Genomic DNA, 19,035 nt, shown 5'->3' with positions numbered 1-19,035 from the left:
TCAGCAGGACAGGGAGATGATCAGTGCCAATGAAATCATGTCTAGCAGTGAAAGAGGAGAGAGAGGAAAACATTAGAAACCAACCTTCTACCCAGGGTGATAGAATCAGGGTCACACAGTACATTAGAGACAATTCACTTCCCAGCTAAAGAGTCACTGTTGCGTAAGGGCCACTGAGAGAGGGAGGGGGACAGTTGTGTTTGGGTGGGAACGAGTGATGCAATGTTGATTTTAGTCATACACCAATTTAGGGACCCAAGTTACTAGGCCAATGCCATTTGAAATGCCAGTACTTCTCAGATCAGGTCTACTGTGAAAGGGGAGGTGTTCAGCTTTCTTCATACCCTCCACAGGCACACAAGGGCTAGCAGCTCTAGTTGATGACAAAAATAAGAATATCACTGTATAATCAAAACCATATGAAGTGCAGCATCTTGTTCATCTTCCCAGCTGTCACATCAGGACAGACCAGTGTCCCCAGCATGTCACGCTAAATGCCTCTTGCACTGCAGTGTTAAAGGACATTAACAACGTTCCCCTGAGGAAGACAAGCTTCGTGGGGTCCAGAAACTGGACATGTTCAGGGACTTTTTACTTGCCCAGTCTCTGCTTGGCAAGGGACACGTGAAGCAGAAGGATCCGGCATGGCAACACAGGGGACTCTGTGATGGCATGTGATGTCCTGGCATGCAGCATGAGGCTCTGAAGTACAGGTAGTTGCCGTCACCTGTGTGAGAGCTGGACAGATTCCTCCTGCCCTGGAAGAAGTTTCCCTGACTTTGGGGAAACACTGAAGAGCTGGTTATCCTGGATTCTCATCTGGTGCAGCTCATGGGGGCTAAACTCAGCATCCTCTGCCCAGTGCTCCATGTCCATCTTCTGATCAGAAGGAAACAAGAAGGCCCTAGGGAACCAGTCAGCTGGTCAGCAATAGGGACACACAACTTCCATGGTCATGATGAGTATATTCAGTCCAGCCAGGTTTAGCCCAGCTGGTGGACACATCACATTTCATCAGGTCTGATCTGCAGAACTCTCTGCCATTCCTTGCTTGCTTCCCCACCCAGACCCACCAACAGATCTCAGTCGCAGCTCCACAACACATTAATTTGCAAATGTCTCACGGCCCCTGTGAGCATTTTCATATCCCCAAAGAGACCCCAGAAAGAAGGTGGAGCTCCAGCAAGCCCTGCTTACCATTCCACAGGCACCACGCCCTTGTTCGCCAGCAGGAGCATCACAAGGGTAGGCTCCGAGCCTATTGGGGCAGCCCCGAAGTTGAAATCCAGCAGGAGAGGGGTGTACACTGGAGGGATCAAGCATGTGCTGGTTACAGGAGACAAAAAAGAGACGCAATTGAGACAGGAGGAAGGGTTGGCAGGGCACGACAGAGGAAAGGGTCATTCTACACTGGCTCTCTTCCTTAGAATTCTTCTCTGACCTTATGTTGTTGGCCCTTTTAGGTGTAAGGAAGGCCTTTGAATTTTATCCATTTTTTATATATGCCTAATGAGAGTGAGTGGCATCCATGGAGCTCTAAGAGTCTTGCTTATCTGAGGCCACTTTTCAGCTCCCCAGTACAAGGAAATCACTGACATACTGGAGCAGGTCCAGTAGAGGGCCACCAAGATGGCTGAGGGCTTGAGCACATTGCTTACAAGGAGTGACTAAGAGACCTGGGTTTGTTCAGCCTTATGAAGCAAGGGAAGGCAATAAGTCGCACAAGTCGCAATACAAGGTATTCCGATTAGATACCAGGAAAAAAGTTTTTACCATGAAAGTGGTCAAACACTGGAATCAGATGCCCAGACAAGCTGTAGTTTCTTCATCCTCGGAGATATTCAGCATTGAACTGGACAACGATCTGAGCAACCTGATCTAGTTGTCCCTGCTTTGAGCAAGGGGTTAGACCAGAGACTTTTAGAGGTCCATTGCAATTAAATTATTCTTTGTTCCCGCAGCTCCTTTCTAGGGAGGGTAAGCAAGGAAGCGGAGGTGAGCAACTGTCTGCAGGGGCAAGGATAGAATAACAGAGTGCCACGCAGCAGTGAGCTGCAAAACAAGCCAACAGCCACAGCATCGCTGTCTGGCTCGTGCGAGGGACTGAAAGATCCTCTGAGCCACCTCCTCATCTCACCTGTGTTTTGTGGGAACTCTGTAGGTGAGCTCGCTGGGAGTTGGGTCTCGTTCCAAGTATTCATTCAGTGTGTCCAAGGAAAAGAGCCTCCAGAGGTGCAGCTTGCTGATACTGCTGGCACTCACTGCTGAACAGTGACGCAGAAAGTTGGGTAGATGCCTGTTGCTACGACGCAGCAGAGGGGCTGCTGTTCCTCTTTTTTGCTTGCAAGATCTGTAGCTTGGGAGAGAAAGAAACACCAAAAAGTAGTCATTCACCATTAAGGGGCAGCTGTCTGGGACAGCAAAATGAAGAGATGCCCTACCCAGACCAAACAAAGAAAGAACAGGACTTGCACACAGTCTTTTCTCTGGCGGCTTCTGAAAACCTCTAAACCACTGACTTCTAGTTGTACCTTGACTTCTGCATTTAGAAGTCACCAACAGACTATGAATGTTGTGCTTTTAAGCAGTGTATTTACACAGTTTAGTTCTGTACTATGTGAAAACCCCCTTTTTTGATTTAAGCCTACAGCCTAGTCATTTTATGAAGTCCCCCTTGTTTTCACCCTGAAAAATCATAAACAATTGTTTATATCTTGTCTTCTCCACACTATTCATGTGGCATTGCCATTCTCCACTTTCCAAGCTGGAAACTCCTTGTCTAACTAGTCTCTTCTTGTACAAACACTGTTCCCCACCTCTGAACATCCCTGTTGCCTCTCTCCATGCCTTTTCTAGTTCAACTGCACCCTTTCTCATACAGGGACCAATCCAGATCTACAAAAAGGACCCCAGCTGCATAGGACTGGTTGCAAGAAGCTCTCAGAGTATCTTTCAGGACACATCATAAAAGGCCATGATCATGCAGAGGGGCAGGGAATCTTGTGACCACAGCAGCAGGAAACTTGGAGCTCTCCCTGTCTGTGTGTTATGGCTCAATCATATCTAACCCCAACAGGTGCAGCAAAAAGGAGACAGCACGTAGGATCTGGCAATGGTGAATTGCTCAGCACAGGGATTACTTCAGGCAGGACTCATATACTGGGAACTGTGCAGCTCAGCCTGTTATGACACAGTCTACTTTGTTGGGAGTGAATGATTTTCCCAAAATACCCATCTCTCACCTGTGGGGGTGCAAATAGCATATTTGATTGACCAGGTGTAATGCAGCCGTCGGGCTGGCCTGACCGATATTCGGACAAAAGCTTTTGACCTTGCGGGGATTGTCCCTCTGGACTGTTCCAGCTCTAGAGCTGTAGGAAAAAAGAGATGATAAGAGCTTTTGGCATCACTGATCTCTCTTACACCCCACATGTGTTCAACATACAGCTCCCCAAGCCTACCTGCATTCAAGCCACTGCCCCCCCATATCTAATCGTTAGGACCAGCTTCAGGTGTTGAAGTTCGGATTCCCAGACTACAACTGTAGGCAGCTCATTGGGAGTACCCAGCCTGCCTTTAGCCAGCAAAGAACAGGGAACTTCGCCAGAGGAGGTCCTCTAGAAAAGCAGCTAAGGGTTGCACTCCACCATTTTTTCTGGGAAGCTCCTTTGTTTAACTCCCTTCTCTGCTGAGAAATTGCATCTTATTTCAAGGTTCAAACTGGTCTAACTTCAGTTGTCAGGCTCTGGGTTATGCTTTTACCAGCAAGATAGAAGAGTCACCTGTAGCAAATCCATAAGCAAAGGAGCAGATATTTCTTAGTTGTTGAGGGATCTCTTCCTTCAGCACACACATAAGATGATGTAAATCACACTCACACACAGGGTGAGAGCGTGCACACACTGCCTGCGTTGTTTCAACAGCTGCCCTCTGCACACCTGTGCACCTCCATGCAAAAAGCACCTTCACATCCTCTGGCATTGGTCCACTTGAGCTACGACTCAGATAAGGGTATCAGGGGATGACAATTATCTCCGCTCTCATCCTCCACTTGGGCCAGGCAGCAGAAGTTTCTGGTACAATTGGTACATTGCCCAACCTCAGCTACGCAAGAGTTCCTGATACAGTAAAGGATTGCTTCACCGCCTGACTCATTACACCAAGGCCAAGGTTTAATGGGAGTTTCTGAGATCGTGGAGCGGCCCAGGAGAGGCAGGGAATGCACCACTACAGATGGGGTAGCACATGGTTGAATCAGCTGTTTTTAGAGCCCAGGTACCAATCCTGGTGGTGTCGATGAAATTCGATAAAAAGGAGAAATAAAAGAAATGGAAAAAAATAAAAACATTTTGCCAAGTGTAGGCACCAACACAGGATTATAACTGCCATTTTACCAGTGCTGTGCTCGGTGGCATAACTCCCTCTGACTTCTGGCTATCTTGTTTCTACATCCCAGGGTCTAGGTAGCCTCTCTACCACTGGATTGTAACGGGAGCTCATGCAGTGGAAATTCTCTCTGAAGAGACTCCCTATTTTATCCTACCTAATTATATGTGCTTCGGGATGGATCTTTGAAATATAACAGCCTCCTACCCCGTGAAAATAATTTTCTTCTAGTAGTAATGTAAATGTAAAAAACCCCTTGCTGCTTTGATTTTGCTCAAATTTACACACGTGTGCAAAAAATAAACTTTGAGCAAAAGAACAGCACAGATATTTTTGATTAAGTGATGGGAACACGAAGATACTTATGTTTCCACATAAAGATTTTGCAAAGTTAACATGACAATGAAATGTTTCTACCACTCACACAGCACAAAACAAGCTGCTTTGCTGTACCTACCACACAGAGATTGCCTCACGTCTTCTCAAGCATACTTTTATCATATAAAACACAGGTACCTTAAGGCACTTAAGAGAATCAATGCAACCTAGCCAGCAAGCAGCCCAACCTCTGAGTTCATGCTAGAACGATTTTGCAGAAAAGAGGGGAAGGCCAAGGTCCCATCCCATGCTAATTTCCTTACAGTACCCAGTGGATCGCTGCGGACCTCCTCAGGGTCACAAGGCCCGGTGATCAGTTGTTCCACGCTGAGGATGTACTTCAAAGCACAAATCCCATCATTGAGTAGTACAATGCTGCAGCTTTGCAGGTCACCAACCAGAACATTTCCAAGGTCCAGGTGCTCCTTTTGTGCCTGGAATTCAAACCCACCGTGCAAAGGTCACTGTTACACGTCGAGTGTAGTGGTTGAGTGTAGCCACCACTTATCTCTCCACGTGCTGATCCCTCGGCACGCACAAGTGCAGTGCAAAGGGCTCCCTACTTTGTGTAGGAGCTGGCATGTCCTGGGAGATGTTCTAACAAGGCTGCAAGGGGCTCAATCTGTCCTCCAAATGTTTTCTCCTACTGTTATTTAGGCTGCTTGCTGGATAAGATGCAGCACATTCGGGGCTGTGAGGACACTAGCTGGCCAGCTGCGCTTGGCACAAGGGCTGAGCTCTGTCTGCTGGTCCTTCCATGACTGCATTAAGAGTCCTTCTCTTTTGGCTAATCATCCACTCACATGCAATTTATCGTGACTAAATATCTCTAAGACCTTTCTACCCATCCGTCCAATATGATTGACGATGACTTACAAAATATTATTTTATTAGCTCTGATTCCTTAAGAAACCTGCCTGAAAATGAAGGTGTCTGCACAGATGTGCAGATAATAGGAGGAAACCTACATTGTGGCCACGCAGCTTTAACAGTCAGGTCCGCTACATTCAGAAATTGGACGACAGCAGAACAAATGGAGAAGGAGAGCAGACAGAAGAGAGGAGAGAGCTGGGAGTCCCAAGGAGCCAAATGGCTTGCTCAGTTCAATCTGGAACAGATGATTTGAGAGTGATCTCAGAGGATTCAGGCAGGTCACATTTGAACTGGCAGGACATTTACGTCATGCTGTTGCCATTAGGCTGCCAGAATCAGCTCTGTCATCTCCACCGAAAGCAATGTCTGGGAATTTTACTGTAAATCCTTATCGGTTATCTCCAGTACAGATTGTGCAAAAAGGGAAAGCCCAAGACCCCCATCCCACCCTAGCACCCCTCCAGTGGGCCCCAGTTCCTTACCCTGATAGTACCCAGCAGCCCCTCTCCAACAATTCGTAAGGCATAATGGACACTTTTGGGAGACACGGGGTCTGGGCTTTTCCTCCTCACAAACACCATAGCTCGCAGCAGATACTTGGTCTCCTTGTCAGGAGTAAAAGTCCACGCCTGAGCCTGAAATCACAAGAGGGAAGGAGAGCGCTCACAAGAGGGAAGGAGAGCGCTCACAAGAGCTCCAGACCAGAGCCAAGCCTATACATCACAATTGCATTCAATGCACAGCCCCTTCCTCCACTGCAGCTAACCTAGTCCTCTACAGATAACTCTGGAGACAGTCTCACTTCAATCCTCCACCATCTCTGCCTGTACCAAAGGTTCATATTGGGAATGCACATTCAGATATTCAAAGCCAGGCTGTGGAGATATGCTAGTCCTCACTACTCCCCCAAAGCACTCAGGGAATACAGTAGAAGATTAGAACCTGAATTTACAGGTGGGAGAACAGAAGAACAACATCATAAACCCTCACATGCTCTCATTTATCCTCCGTCTATTAACATCTGGTGCACGGCAGAGTTGCTGCTGTGTTAATGCCCAGTCCCATCCAGGATATTGTTATCTAGTGCCTGTTTAAGACCCATTTGGTCCTGTAGTCAAGGAAGATGTCATCATGTTTGGGCAAATCCACACTGTGGGAACCAGCATGACTGCAGACGCTGGCTAGCAACCCAAACTAAGACACTGACTGGTATTCTCCAATTTTGGCATTAACAATGAAATGCTTGACACCCCTCACATTTCTGCTCTAAACACTCCACAGCTGTATTGTAGAGGGCAAAATACAACTTTGGTAGAACTTGAACTTACCATGGCTTCATAGGGCTGGAGGATCCCTGCAGTGGGGCTGACAGAGAGGATCTTGCTGTCAGATCGCTGGATCTTCCACGTGAAAACCATGGGTAGTCTTGTGCAGTTTTTTACCGTATACATTCGTGTACAGGAGGTCCCTATACAGACAGGCTTGAAGTATAGATTTCCATCACCTTCTAAGAGCAAAAGAAGGGACTCCCCACAACTCTGGAGAGCAATCTCCTGTGGAATTAAGGGAAAAGTGACAGACATTAACTAAAAGTCTCAGCTACCTCTGGAGGGACCTTGCAAAGATGTTTCTCCTTCCAAGAGAGAAGCAAGAACAAACCAGGTCTGAAGGAGGAGGAGAAGGACTTTAGGTTGTGCTGTCAAGGAGAGCCCTGAGCATAGTATAGTGCATTCCAGGAGATGGAAACCCAAGGGAACAAGGGGTACAGGATGTCTGGCACCACAAGCACCTTCTATCTGCAGTGTTGACCCTGCCTTAAATGTTGAAAATATTCATTCATTCCTATTTCCAAAGGGAAAAATCCAAACTAACCATTAGGAGATATAATAGGGGTCACAGTGCAAGTCACAGTGAAAAGGGAAGACTACAAGGAAACAAAACTTTGCTCACCATCTTCTACTTCCTTCTCCCTACCTTGGTGTATCCAGGATAAGAGTTCAGCTCCAAAGGCAGGACATGCTGCTGCAAGACTGTGTTAACTGGGTGAGTGGAGAGAAAGAAAATCTGGTGGTCTCCTGGAATGATGTGTCCTGAGCAGGGCTTGACCAAAACAGAGGGACAGGCAGCTTGGTTCACACTGAAGGTTATCAAAGAGGTGCCCGTGTTCAAGAGCAGCATACTGCAGTAGGTATCAGTGTTAGGAGCCACAGGAGGAAAATCCTGGTGGAGGCAAGCAAGAAGGGTTGTTTGCACTGGGTTTAGAAAACCAGCTTAAAGAAAAAGCTTTCACTATGTTGAATTCCAGGTTCCAACAAGCACTATCCTGAGTCTATGGAGAACTTCGTAACTGCTTCTCTTCAAGGAAAGAGAGGAAATCACCCAAGCATATGCAAATTATGGTCTTTTCCCTTCCCACTGTGGCCCTCATCTTTCATAGGTTCATGGGACCAATGAAACTACTTTCCATTATGCAATGCTTTCTGTTCATCCAATAAATGAGCTGCTTGCTGGGGCCTGAAGTCTCTGCATGGATAGTGACCTCCTGGATTAGAATTCCAGTAGGCTGGAATTTGCTCTAGCTCATGCATATCACATACAGGCTGCATGTCCTGGACTAGCTGAGGAGATTTTCTAAGAGGTTCAAGACTATTCTTACTTGCTAGGGTCAGATCTCACTTCACCTCACAGGAACAATACTTTCTTGTGCTACAAAAACAGCAGAAAGGGTCAGGGAAACTTCCACTCTACCTTGCATCCACTTCTCTGCCGTAAGTGTGGATTCTGTGTGCTGCCCTCCATTTGCCTAAGTGTGCAGCGTGTTTGAGGCTCCTGGGAGGGGACTAAGCACCCTTGCTAGTGCCTATGTCCACTTAAACAGAAAGGACTGAGATCCCAACAGCTTTTCTCTCAGAGTTAATGAGATGCTCAGTGCAACCTGACACACTGGAGGCTGGGAAGCTAAGGCAGGAAAAAGAGCATCCTACCTCTGTACCAAAGCAGGAGTCTCCACACCATCAGAAAACACATCTCAGGATGGTGCAATGGAAGACAAAGTAAAGACTTCAGAGGTAAACACTGAGCGTCTCTGCAAAGATCAAAACATCAATCAGTTACACACCTTGGGGACATCCAGGATGTATTGTGGGATGAAGTGCTCCCGTTCTGCTTCATACGTGTGCGCTCTCAGCCTGACAGTCAGGCACCAGGATGGACAGATGGTGGCATCCTCCTCAATGTTGCTGTAGTGACTCAGCACCTGCAGGCATGCAAGGGACAGAACAGAGTGTATGCGGGAAGGGAGTGTGGCAAGGTGCCTTCAAGTGCATGTACCATCACAAGCAGCAGTTTATTTCAATGACATCCCTGGGGCTGAGGAATTGACTTTTTCAGGGAAGACGGACTGACCAGTGCTGGATGACGAACATGAGTGCTGCTTTCCCAAATAGCTACATTTCGGACCCAAAAGACCACCAAGTGACTTTCAAGCAGAAGGACCTATCCAAGCTATTCTGTGATACCACAAAAGTTGCCTTAGGGAAGGAGGGTCCACAGACACTCTAGTGCCGTTTGAGATACTTGCAGATGCTAAAGTTAGACCTTAACAGTGAGTCACTGAAAATAATCATCTATCCTTTACCTGAGCCTAAGAAACTCCTGACTTTAAGGTTACTCCCAGATATCCTCCACACTGGCTTAGAAGGGAAAAAAATGCAAGAAAAGTAATGAACAACGTAATGAAGATCTCTTTCACCTACCAGAAAGTTTCTGGGTGCTAAAACTCCTGCAGTTGCAGCCTTGTGTGATATGAATCCCATGTCACATGGGAGGAGAGGCTGCATTGATATACAGTGCCCTCAGCAGCTTTACTTGTGGAGGGCCAGACACAAAAACCAAGTTACTGCCCATCACCCAGGCCACAACCACCATCCTTGTGCAGGCTCCCATCTATGCTAACAGTGCAGTAATTCACAGTAAATTCCGCCTTCAGTGAGGTGTACATTACTTCACATTCACTGAGGGTAAGAGCAAGTGTAACTGTCTATATGCATAAGCTGTGGCTTGCTTTGCTGATTTATCTTTGCCAGGACACAGGTGAAGGAGAAATTTTAACTCACCAGTGTATCAAGACAGCAGCCAAAGGAGTTAGTAAAGATGCCAGTTTGCCAAACTCAAAATAAAAGGTTCCATTTCAATTTTAACTCCACCCAAAACTTTTATCCTGCAGTCTCTTGCCAGGCCCTCTCTAGAAACTGGTCCTAGTAATTCCTACTAACCTTGTAGAAGGCAAAACCTTCCAGCTCCACTGCATAGAGACTGTTGAGCTGAGCAGGCTGGAAAAGGACACGGAAGGCTGAAGACTTCAAAGGTGGAATGTCGCAGATTTCAGGGCTCACTCGGAAGGCACTGCTGTGGCTCCGAGTCCAAGCAACAGTGATCTTTCCTTTGGTGTGGTTGGTCACACAGAGAGGAAGCGGTTCTACCTTGTGGAGTGGCACACAGCAACCAAAATCATACTCCCTGGGGCTGACACTAACATGAGGGGGAAACAAGGCCAGGCCGCTGCTTACACCATCGTAGAAATATTCAGTCATGGAGTTGGCTTCAAAGTATTCCTTGGGAGGCTTGTCCTGAGGAATCTACAGGATGAAAACATCTTAGTGTGCCTGTGGGAGACATGAGGCACTACAGTCCTGACTGCTTAACAAGCAAAAGGGCATGCAAAACGCACTTCAGCAACAGTGCCCAGGACAGCTCAAAGTCGAGGCTTCAAGGAGGCTCCTGTTTGTAAGCCAGTCCTCAATCTGAAGCTACATGAAGCAAAAGAAGACCCCATGATTGAGTTAAAGCCAGAAAGCGGCTTAGTGGCTGAGCTTGGGTAAGACCCAACTGACACAGATAGTGTTGGTGTGTGCTGGGAACATTAACAGCAGAGATACTAAAGAAATCAGCCTGGCACCTGCAAGTCCTTCTAGATCTGTCTGGGCTGTGCAACAGAAGCCCAACATCTGCAGAGAACAGCATAGGAGTATCTTAGATTCCAGGGAGGGCAGTTCATACCTCGGGGGGCAGCATGAGGGCTCCCTTTTCATCCACCTGCAACTTCCCATCCTTCAGCATCACACTCAGGATATCAGGGGGGTAGAAGGTCAGTCCCCTCACCATGTTGGTTCGGTACCAGGAGAGGTGTCTTGCCTGAAGAATGACTGGCTTAGCTATGTCTGAATGGCAGGTACCAAAAAAGTCCACGTACATGGGTTCCTGGGAAAACACCAGAAAGGATTATAAGAATTAAACTGCCCTTCTGTGATTGATTTGAGAGTTACACCATCCTAGTACCTCACTTCCAAAACCATGCCTGGGTAAGGCTTAGCATCTGCGATGTTAGACTGCCATTTACTTTATGTCTTGATGGGGCCCAAGAACTTTCTTGAAACTGGAGTGAAAGTTGAAGGCATTCAGTGCACAGCTGTGCAGCTAAATTTAACTCGGAGACCTAAATAGACAAGAGCCACTTAGGATGCACCTCATCCCACCCGTAAGCCTTACTGACTGTCTGTCCGCATCAGCCCTCTACTGCTGGTAAGAACTTGCACCATGGGGATTCTGCTCAGCAAGAGTCCAGGACAGGTATCAATGGAAATGCAGTGGGAAGAGATTTCCAGGGTCTAAGTGAGAGAGGCCAGCCCTGGTGCGTTACATTGGAAGAGCCCTCTGAGCTATCACAGTGGTGAAACCACCCTTTGCCTCTCATACCTGATGGTGGACAAGGCACACCACTCTGCGGTGATAGCTGATGGGGTGAGTAGGTCGAAAGGTCACCTTCAGCGCTAGTGTTGTTGTGCCCTCCAAGACTCCACAGGGGCGATCCAAGGAGAAGACGCTCCCTCTGCCATCAATATCAAACTGGTAATAGGCCGGGACATCTGAGATGTTGCTGATTTTCAGTGTTTGCATCAAACTTTCCCCAAGATTGATCCAGTCGAAGTCCACAGAATATTGGTGCAGGGACACCAAAGGACCTAGCACAACAACATGCAAAGACAGATCCTGGACCTGTCATAGCTGTTTCTGTCAACACGTCACAAGCCACTGCTGCACTTAACTGATCTTCGCAAACCAGGATCACCTCATCAGCAAACCCATCAGTCCTAGCAAATAGCTGGACATTCACTTCCAACAGTCTCACATCTGTCTCAAGCAAGTGTAAACCCCAAATGCACCAGGGACAGCTTGGATTCCAGCAGAAGGTAAGTATACGACTGAGGCCTGCGACATTCCCTAGTCCTTCCCCAAGCACTCGCCCTTCCCCTGTGGTGCTAAGAAGAAGACAGGGAGAAACAGGGAAGGCTTTCACTCTGGTACCTTTACATGAGCCAACCACCTTCAGGACAGTCTGCAGGAGGCATCCAGCAGATATGATGGTGAAATAGTCAGTACTGTGCTCTCCTACGGTCTGCGGCTGAAATCGTATGCACAAGACCAGCTTCCCTTTGGCAGGGACAACACCATGAGACACATCACAGGAGAAAACATGGTCTCGAAGCAGAGGGTCTTTTGCTCTTTCTATCCTACATGGTGCATCTACCTGCAAGCAGAAAAGAAATAAGTTAACAAAGAAGTCGACAGGAGCCAGAATGGCTCTAAATGCAGGACACAAATCAGTGAAGAACTGCAGTTTTCAGCAGAGCTGAACACCACCAAGAACACCAAGGCTACTGCAGCTCAGCACAGAAACGCTGTGCAAACCTCTGCAGCCCTGTCCTGCTGGAACACTGCCAGCAGCAAGCTCCCACCATACCCTCAGAAGTCAGTGGGCTGCAGCAAAATGTCCTGGCGATCTCTGGGGTTGGAGTGCCCCTCCTGGTAGGGGGAGGATGGCTCAAGGTGTCCCCAAAGGGCCAAAGTAGCCTAAGTGACTGCTGTGACCAGGAGGACAGGCAGGTAACTTATTTCCCTCCATCCACATGTCTGGGGATTTTCTTTTCACAGAAAAGAAGACTGATGCTCTGACGCCTTCCTCAAAACCCTTAAAGAAGGTCCTGATCCTTGCCTGGGGATACTGAACACCACTGCCGTGTGAATAATAAGAGTACAGCAAATGAGTATGTCTTTGCCACTCCCAAGTTGCAGAGCCTGTGGATGAGCCAGCACTGTTGTCATCCATGTCAGCAGTCTCTGAGTACATCCAACTTTTAATGGGGCCGTGATGGGCTGAGCTGGCAAAGAGAACAAGGTGCTCAAATGCAGCCCACCTGACTTTGAGAGCAATTCACCAGGTTGCAGTCCACTGAGAAGCAGCATGCCAGAAGATCCATCAGCTGCCTGGGATACATGCATGCTAATTTGAGACTGCCACAACTGTCACACAGGACTGATGGACTTGTCCAGGGTGAGCAGGAGAGCTGCAGGATGTGAAGGACAATGGTGGCTGCCTGATCTGGACAAAGTGCAGTGGGAAGCAGGTGGCAACTGCCATACCATGCTGCAAATGGCTAAATTTCTAGCACTGTAGCCAGAAGGCAAGGGTGAATGGCCTGGTTGGTAGTGGAAGGCTCATCATCTCTGTTTTATTCACACTCCTACTTGGGTTATTTTCACAGCATTAAGGGAGATACTCAAGACCACATACACCACCACATGCCAGCATGCCAACTTCTCACAAGAAATAGTCTCCCTCTCCACATACCACGGACATGTTGAAGATATTTACACACTTCTCTACAGTTGTCCCCACTGGCACTGATCCAAAGCACAGCACATCCTGAAACTTCCCAGGCTGCACACCTTCATGCTCTTCCTCTGTCACACTCACCCGCAGGTAGGGGTATTTGGCTGTTAAAAGGAATTATATACTGAATTAAGAAAGAGAGGTGGAATCTCCATCCTTGGATATTCAAGGCTTAGCTGGACAAGCCTCTGAACAACCTCAGGTAACTCTGACGTTGGATCTACCTTCAAAGTTGACCCTGCTTTGAACCAAATAAGCTCCCTTCCAGCCCTAATTTACTAAACTCAGGAGTCACATCTTTTGTTTGTCAGTGGCCATTTAAGTCACTTTAGGCAAGGACTTGCTAATGAAACCATTGCTTATTCTAGCTTGCATCCAGAAAGCTTTAGAAATTTCCCCCTGGCTCTCTGTCTAGCAGGGACAGACGGGAGACACTGAGTGCAGACAAGACCAGGAGTTTCTGGAGGTTTTTGCATTGTGCCAATGAACTCATCTCATTTCTTCTCCTCTGTCAGCAGGCTCCAGAAATGCCAGTTTGGCCAAACCATGCCACAGGGCATGTTGAACCCTACTGTCTCTACTGTCTCTTCAGATCACACTTCCAAATTGACAATAGTATATTAGAGAATTTCACAGGCCACTTGCAAACCACGGGCTTCACTTGCTCATCGGAGGCTTGAGCGAACTGTGGCATAGCCTCCCTGTGGAATGCTATTCCACAGTTAGGGATGATACACATTTCTTTCAGTGTTAAATGCAAGATAGACTCACCCAGGGCTTTTAGCTGGATAGTCCTCTTTTGTTTCTCCTCACCTCCAAACCAGCATGTGGCTGCCACATCATACACCACAGCCACCTTGGGTTGGAAGACCACCTTGACCATGCACTCAGCACCTGGGTTCAGCATGCCGCAGTCAGGAATCATGTGGAAAGGGCTTGGCGTCTCCCAGGCAAACACAGTAACAAGATCGCTAGGAAATGGAGATATGTTTTAAGTAGATGAATGGATCCTTTGCTGCCTGTGCAATCACGCATAGGATGGACCTTTCCCAATGGGTTATTCAGTTAGGATGTGAAGCAACCAATGTCGAATGGCAGAAACCCTAATGATCTGGTCAAACACGTAGTGCTGGGAAGAAATTTGTCTGCAGTCTCTGCAAATGCTCTGTTCACAGAATGAATCTTAGCTATTTAATGAATCTTAGCTATTACATCTAAGAACTTCATTAACAGCCATAAAATTCCTCAGCTTCATCATGCGACAACAAACAAATCAGCTCCAGAATGAAGTATTTGCTTTTCCTGTATCTAAATTTGCTGCTACTTAATTCCAAATGAACATTTGTTCTTCTGTTATACGCCCAGGTGAGAAGAGAGGACTGAGCTGTTTTCCTAATACCTCATTCAACTCTCCAGAACTCCCTCTGCTTGTTTGATTTGTGCAAAGAACATGACATACCACTAACTTTTTATATTTTATTGATTCCAAGCTGTGTGTTACTTACCATCCATATCCTCCACCACCCTGGACCCCTCAGTCAGCACAAATGATTTCTCTAAGGGGAGAATGAATTACTTGAAATGGTTTCTGGCTGATACCTTGCTCTGCTTAAGGTGCATGTGCCCTGTGTCCTTTCCACCCTCCTACTGCATCAGCTGACTGCTTTGGGGAGCACAAGCCATTTTCCAACTAGTAAAGGTTATTTTGCTCTCACTGTAAATCGTTGGAAGTATACCTCCTTCTTACCTAGGAACTTCTTCACTGCACTCCTTTCTACAATGTTGACTGAATTACTGTCCTTCCCTTATTAAAATAAGACAGTCTTTGGTAACTGGGAGCATAATTTGCTCCTAAATGATAAGTCCAAGCCACAGAATACTGCCACTGCTTTGGGCAGCTCCATGAACCTAAGAGCAGGTACTGGAAAGACTCTCAAACTTCTATATTGCCTGCCTCCAAATCAAAGAGGTCAGCTCAAGCACCGGCAACTCCACTGCCATCCCTACAGCATTCCTGTGCTGAGGGAAGAGAGATCAAGTCACAGAAAGACTACAACTTTCACAGCTAGTAGCTCATCTCTCCCTGCCCATACTAGGCAGGCTGCTGTTGATTAGCTAGAAGCCCAGGCCTCTCCTGTGGATGTGGGATCTTCTCAGTGGGACACTATGCTTGTCCTCAACTATTTCCTGTGCAGGAATGGTTCTCAGCATATGCTGGAAACAGACAGACGTGAGGTGCCAAGGCATGCCCACAGTGAGATCTGACCTGTACTACCATTTCTGCTTCCTTTTCTGCTGTGACCTCAGAGGAGGCAGAGGTCTGCTGCTTAAGGCAGCCAGCAAATCTAATAATAACTGAAATGAGTTGCATTCATTGGAGAGTCCAGAAAGGTGGCAAAATACCTGACAAAACAGGAAGAGGGTCAGCCATGTCTCACTCACCCAATGTTGCGCACAGGGAACGTTGTCTCCGTGACATTGTGGACAGCACAGATGGGCAACTGGACAGCAGCTGGGAAGGACAGACAGGGGTGTGGAAGCGTAGCATGCAGGGTGACAGAGAACTCACCCTCAGCCTTCTTAAAGCAGATGCTGTCTTCATACTCCCTCTGCACAGAAAAGCAAGGGAAGACAGCAGTTAGGCTCCATCTTGCAGGTACTGCAGCTCCAGACATGAACACCCATCAGCTTCACCTCTGTGAGAGCATTGGGAAAAAACCATCAGTGACAGAGGCACCAGGGGAGGCCTCTGTGCAGGACAGAGACCATATGAAGCACTCAGAAAAAGCAGGCAGTGAGTAAGGTACTCAGGCATACTCCTCACTCTGTCAAGGAACACACAAACACCCTCAGAGAGAGCAGCTGAAGACCACATTCGTTTCACCTGATTCATTTTGATGCAGATGGATTTCTTTCAGTGTTTTCAAAATCTCAATTCAGCTTAACTGAAGCATGTACAACCCCTCCTTGAGCTCCACGAGCACAGAAATATTAGTCTTTGATTAAGTCCTTTGTCAGCTAGAGGCCTAAGCAGATAACACACACTTAAAGATGCAGCGTTGACAGCGCTGTGTAAAATAGCCCCAAGACATCTGCTAACCAGCTAAGATAGAAGCAATTGCAAGATACGTCTTCCATGCTCCCCAGTCATCACCTCTCCTGAGTACCACTTATACAGGTAAGGAGAGACCTTGGGCACTGCAGCACACACAGTCCTTGTTCTCTCTAAGAAAGGAAGCCTCATGCTCTAGCGATTGATGTGGTGCAGACAAACTATTTGCTGAAAATGGAACAAGGTCAGCAGCTTATTTCATAAAGGGAACACTGAACAGTCATCAGAAAACCATGATACTAAGAGAGCAGGATACTGGGAATCCACCCAGTGATCACGCTCTATGGCTAGGACCGAGATACACACCAAAGACATATAGCTGTGGACAAGAGCCAGAGATCAACACTCAGAGCCAAGACAGACACAAGGAACAAGCTGAAAATCAAGAAAAGGGGCTGGGTAAAAAGAATCATTGCTGTTAAAAATAAAGCTTAAAGAAACCCACCCCATCCAAAAGAAAGGAGGCCCTTGACATAACCCTTATAGAAAATCAGTAGCCCTTCAATACACAGGCTTTGGGGTCTCCTGTAAGAAAGCGGAGAGTGAGTCCCTCAATCCAAGGTTCAGTTCTTCAGCTGAAGTTCCCTGGGATCAAACCAGGTGTGGACAGTTCAAGCACTTTATCTTACTGATTTTATGGCCAGAAGCAGCACGTGGAAAACTGGGAATCCTTTTTGTGAGGCTCTCTCTCATAACTACTGGCAAACTCTGCAAAGAAGTCAGGGATTAGGGCTTCCTCAGGTGATAAAGATGTGGGGAGAGCAGGAAGGTCACACTGCCCCATCTTTCTATGCTAGAACCTTCCCTAAGGACCGATTCATTCAGGTGAAAACAAACCAGAAAGGGTAAGGCAGGCAGAAGCCCACCGCCCCCCCAGAAGCTGGAGCACTGAGAGCAGTTTTGATGTTGCCACTTTACCTTTTCAGTGGGCCGGAAAATGATGGGCAGAGTTAAGGACATGCCAGGGCTCAGAGTGATCGGCTGTGGAAAAACAGTGAAGAAGAATCGCGTGGAAGGACATCTAGATAATGAAATCAAAACAAAAAATTTTGTCTGAGGGCATACAGCTGTTGTTAAGTTAGACAGCAGAAAAAAGAATAAAGAATCAAAACCTCCAGACCCCACAATTAGAAGCATTTTACACAGCTGACTCCAAGCATACCTTGGTAGCAAATCAGCAGAAATGGGGGCAGAAGCCAGGTGTCCTGAATACCCATTCCCAGCTCTAAGTACCTACCCCTTCCTTGAACAATATTTTACATTACCAGGCCATGCCACATAAGCAAAACACATTGGGCAGAAACATTTGAGTTTCAGAGCAGGGAGGGTCACAGGAAGTGCTGGAGTGGCTCAATATCCAGTGGGACTCCCGGGAGCAATGGTTTTAGGACACACTAGTGACTGGCTGGCATACATCCACAATTAAAATCTCACTAGACTGGAAATGCCTCACAGACAGAAGTATCAGCAAAACAGAATTTAAAAAAAAGGCATTTCATTTAAAATACTCCTGCCAGGAACAAGGGCTGTGCTTCTGAATTAGCAGGTTTCTGTCCTGCTACGTAGGCGTGCATGCGCTGTCTCCAGCACATAGCCCAAGGGGAGAGGGGGCAGACGAATCCGAGGAAAGGTGCTAATGTGACTGATACAGCAGGAGGGATGAAGATGCAGTGAGAGTGTGAGGAGTACAAAGGAGAAAAAAACTTCCCACGCACCTGTAGCTCAGCTTCTGAGTTTTCTCATGAACATTTTTCAAGATCAGATGTTTGATCATCTCTTTTCCGAGTTCCCAGCCACGCCACTTGAGTGTTTCAGCCACCTCAATGCCCCAGAATATACCTTTCTTCTTCCTTGCCTTTCTTGCAGACAGCTTAGGAAGTTGCAACGGGGACATTGGGAGGGAAGGAGGAGAAATCACTCAAACAGCTGTTTCTCTACGCTAAAAGTCTCTGACTCCGGCAAAAGGGCGGGAGGAGCCACCCTGCGGCAAAGCTCCAGGAGTGACCAAAAGCCCTGCTCCAGGAGTCAAGAGGGGACACCTCCTGGCCACAGCCCAAACAACAGATACTAAAGGATGTCATGAACGAGGGAAGCAAAGGCTAGTTGGAAAATGGCCTCTCCCTGCCCTGCCAGTAAATCCACCCACGACAATGGCACCCTTTGCTCCACCACTCACCTTCCTGACACAGCCACAGCACAGCTTCCGAAAAGAGTCAGAGTTTTGGGGCTCGCCATGCGCCTGAGCAAGCATCTGAAAAACAAGAGGAAAAAGTCCTCACGCACGCTGCTCCTGCACCCAGACCGTCTTTGCTGCCAAGACCTGGGTGCTCCCAGATATCCAACAACTCCTCCTCGGGCTCGGGGTGGTACACCTCCCTGCAGGGCCTGCAGTGTCCCCAGTAGTGTCCCCATTTTGCCAGCTGAGTCCAGCCCTTGCCACACACCACACTGCCTCCAGACTGCCACAGGTCTGCACTCAGCAGTCCCCTTGGCACAGACCAGAACCCCCACCTCACTCACAACTCAGCCCCCTATGGCAGAGCTCTCCTTGGGCCTT

The 19,035-nt window shown here is 47.5% G+C and overlaps 1 protein-coding gene across 1 annotated transcript in view; it reads right to left on the bottom strand.

Annotated features, from left to right (window-relative positions):
• The window catches only part of CCDC108 (coiled-coil domain containing 108), a 32,834-nt gene extending 14,105 nt beyond the window's left edge, over positions 1-18,729 (bottom strand). Inside the window, 21 exon segments of the mRNA XM_009584233.1 lie at positions 11-41; positions 728-904; positions 1,198-1,326; positions 2,138-2,273; positions 2,276-2,356; positions 3,243-3,371; positions 5,033-5,198; positions 6,120-6,272; positions 6,966-7,190; positions 7,612-7,857; positions 8,756-8,893; positions 9,912-10,274; positions 10,696-10,896; positions 11,392-11,657; positions 12,001-12,223; positions 13,325-13,470; positions 14,138-14,337; positions 15,809-15,975; positions 17,397-17,499; positions 18,194-18,348; positions 18,655-18,729. Coding sequence (XP_009582528.1) covers positions 11-41; positions 728-904; positions 1,198-1,326; positions 2,138-2,273; positions 2,276-2,356; positions 3,243-3,371; positions 5,033-5,198; positions 6,120-6,272; positions 6,966-7,190; positions 7,612-7,857; positions 8,756-8,893; positions 9,912-10,274; positions 10,696-10,896; positions 11,392-11,657; positions 12,001-12,223; positions 13,325-13,470; positions 14,138-14,337; positions 15,809-15,975; positions 17,397-17,499; positions 18,194-18,348; positions 18,655-18,729 — 3,510 coding nt within the window.
• Between the last annotated feature and the right edge of the window lie 306 nt (positions 18,730-19,035).

The sequence above is a fragment of the Fulmarus glacialis genome, unplaced genomic scaffold, assembly GCF_000690835.1.
Source record: "Fulmarus glacialis isolate BGI_N327 unplaced genomic scaffold, ASM69083v1 scaffold27880, whole genome shotgun sequence".
NCBI classification, from domain to species: domain Eukaryota; kingdom Metazoa; phylum Chordata; class Aves; order Procellariiformes; family Procellariidae; genus Fulmarus; species Fulmarus glacialis.
Note: the sequence above shows the minus strand (reverse complement) of the source record. Positions and strands in the feature narration are given on the sequence as shown.